At 41.7% G+C, this 2,388-nt stretch overlaps 1 protein-coding gene across 1 annotated transcript; it reads left to right on the top strand.

Moving 5' to 3' along the window:
- Window positions 1-930: 930 nt before the first annotated feature.
- On the top strand, window positions 931-1,469 carry LOC129628072 (ubiquitin-40S ribosomal protein S27a-like). The gene has a single exon (XM_055547488.1). It carries the CDS (start codon window positions 968-970, stop codon window positions 1,436-1,438), a length of 471 nt encoding a protein of 156 aa, XP_055403463.1. The 5' UTR covers window positions 931-967; the 3' UTR covers window positions 1,439-1,469.
- The last annotated feature ends 919 nt before the right edge of the window (window positions 1,470-2,388 follow it).

Raw genomic sequence — 2,388 nt, forward strand, 5'->3', positions numbered from 1 at the left:
CAGTTGGTTCTTGTGAGCTCTTTTGAGCCAGATCCAGCTCACCACTGCTCAGAGCTCATCTTTGTTCCCTGAACTTTCTTTTTATAGAAGTTTCAGAGATACATCTTCTTATCTCTGAATACACTAATGATAATCTTAAACTTCTTGTCCCTGTATATTGTCTGCTTTCTCTGAGCTCATTTTTTGTTTATCTTTTATATTAGAGGTTTTCTTCAAATGTTTAGTGATCCTTGTAAGGATCTGAATTGTTGATGCCCACTATGCAATACAGCATATTGTTCAGTCACTAAGTTGTGTCTGACTCTCTTGTGACCCCATGGATTGCAGCATGCCAGGCTTCCCTGTCCTTCACTATTTCCTGGAGTTTGCTCAAACACCTGTGCATTGAGTCGGTCAGGCTATCCAACCATCTCATCCTCTGTCACCTCCTCCTTCTTCTGCCCTCAATCTGCCCCAGCATCAGGGTCTTTGCCAGTGAGTTATTGTATCCAAATGCAGTTACTCTTTTGACCACAAGGGGCATGTGTGGTCATGCCACCCAGTTTATGAAATAAATATGACAGACACAGTTGAAACTCTCTGTGCAGCCCTGCCCAACCTTGCCTACCTCCTGCCCCTGGAGGAATCACTGTCTTGCTTCGGGGGTTTCTCGTTCTGAATCTACTGTTCACACGTCACAGCAACAGGTAGTAGTGCACGAAGCAGTGTGGCTGCAGGTGAGGCTGGGAACTGGGGCCAGCACCAGTTTAGAGCTGAAAGGCCACGCTTATCCTTAGTTTAAGAGAACACTAATTCTTACTCACAGGTGAGAAAATGAGAGGGAGGGAATTCATTCTCATGCTTTAAAATTATAAGTAGCTGCAGGTATAGGTAGGTAGTTTCGCCAGCACACATGCCCCTTGTGATCAAAAGAGTAACTGCATTCTCACCTTTCGGATCCGCCATCTGCGGTGGAACCGCCGCCAAGATGCAGATTTTCGTGAAGACCCTGACGGGGAAGACCATCACTCTTGAGGTCGAGCCCTCGGATACAACAGAAAATGTAAAGGCCAAGATCCAGGATAAGGAAGGAATTCCTCCTGACCAGCAAAGACTGATTTTTGCTGGCAAGCAACTGGAAGATGGACGTACTTTGTCTGACTACAACATTCAAAAGGAGTCCACTCTTCATCTAGTGTTGAGACTTCGTGGTGGTGCTAAGAAAAGGAAGAAAAAGTCTTACACCACTCCCAAGAAGAACAAGCATAAGAGAAAGAAGGTTAAATTGGCTGTTCTGAAATACTATAAGGTGGATGAGAATGGCAAAATCAGTCGCCTTCGCCGGGAGTGTCCCTCAGATGAATGTGGTGCTGGAGTTTTTATGGCCAGTCACTTTGACAGACATTATTGTGGCAAATGTTGTCTGACCTATTGTTTCAACAAACCAGAAGGCAAGTAATTGTATATTGGTTAATAAAGATATGAGCTAACATTTAAAAATAAATAAATAAAAATAAAAGCATTCTCAGATTTGTTGTTTGATTTTCACAACTTCCCAAAAAGTTTATTCTAGACTTCTTTGGAAGAAGGTTTGACATAAATTCATTTAGTTAAGAAAATTACCCCCATTTTAAAGATGAGGAAGTTGGGGCTCAAAAAAGGTAACTCAAACTAAGGCCCTTTGGATGTTTGGGGTCCTTATCACTACACCTCCACGCCTCTTATCCATTTTCTCATTTTTTTAAAAAGAGAAGTACAAATAATAAAGACCTGTGTTCTATATTTAAAAATTATTAACTAACATTTTTGCTAATTCCTAATATATGACAATATATCCATTAGAGAAATAAAAATTTTAAATCTCTAGAAGCCTGTGAATTTAAGTACTTTTTAATATTGTTTCTGTCTTTATTATTATTATTATTTTTGCCACACTGCGTGGTTTGCAGGATCTTGTTTCCCAACCAGGGATTGAACCTGTGCCTTCAGCAGTGAAAGTACAGATTCCTAACCCCACTGGACCACAGGGAATTCCCTCCCTCTCATTTTCTCACCTGTGAGTAAGAATTAGTGTTCTCTTAAACTAAGGATAAGCGTGGCCTTTCAGCTCTAAACTGGTGCTGGCCCCAGTTCCCAGCCTCACCTGCAGCCTCACTGCTTCGTGCACTATTACCTGCTGCTGTGTGTGTGAACAGTCGATTCAGAACGAGAAACCCCCGCAAGTTTATGAGGTCTAGAGTAACAAACACAGTTCATTCACTCCACAAACATTTATTGAGCATTTCTGTGACAAGCATTCTCCTAGGCAATGGTGAACAGCAATTTAGGGTCTTGATTCACCAATTCATTCAACACACATGTGCTATGCCAGATATTAATAAGGTGACTCACACCAGATCCTGCACCTTC

The sequence above is a fragment of the Bubalus kerabau genome, chromosome 15 (genome assembly GCF_029407905.1).
Source record: "Bubalus kerabau isolate K-KA32 ecotype Philippines breed swamp buffalo chromosome 15, PCC_UOA_SB_1v2, whole genome shotgun sequence".
Lineage (NCBI taxonomy): Eukaryota > Metazoa > Chordata > Mammalia > Artiodactyla > Bovidae > Bubalus > Bubalus kerabau.

Excerpts from the sequence above, each read along its gene's own strand:
- LOC129628072 (XM_055547488.1), top strand. The coding sequence starts at position 968 with ATGCAGATTTTCGTGAAGACCCTGACGGGGAAGACCATCACTCTTGAG.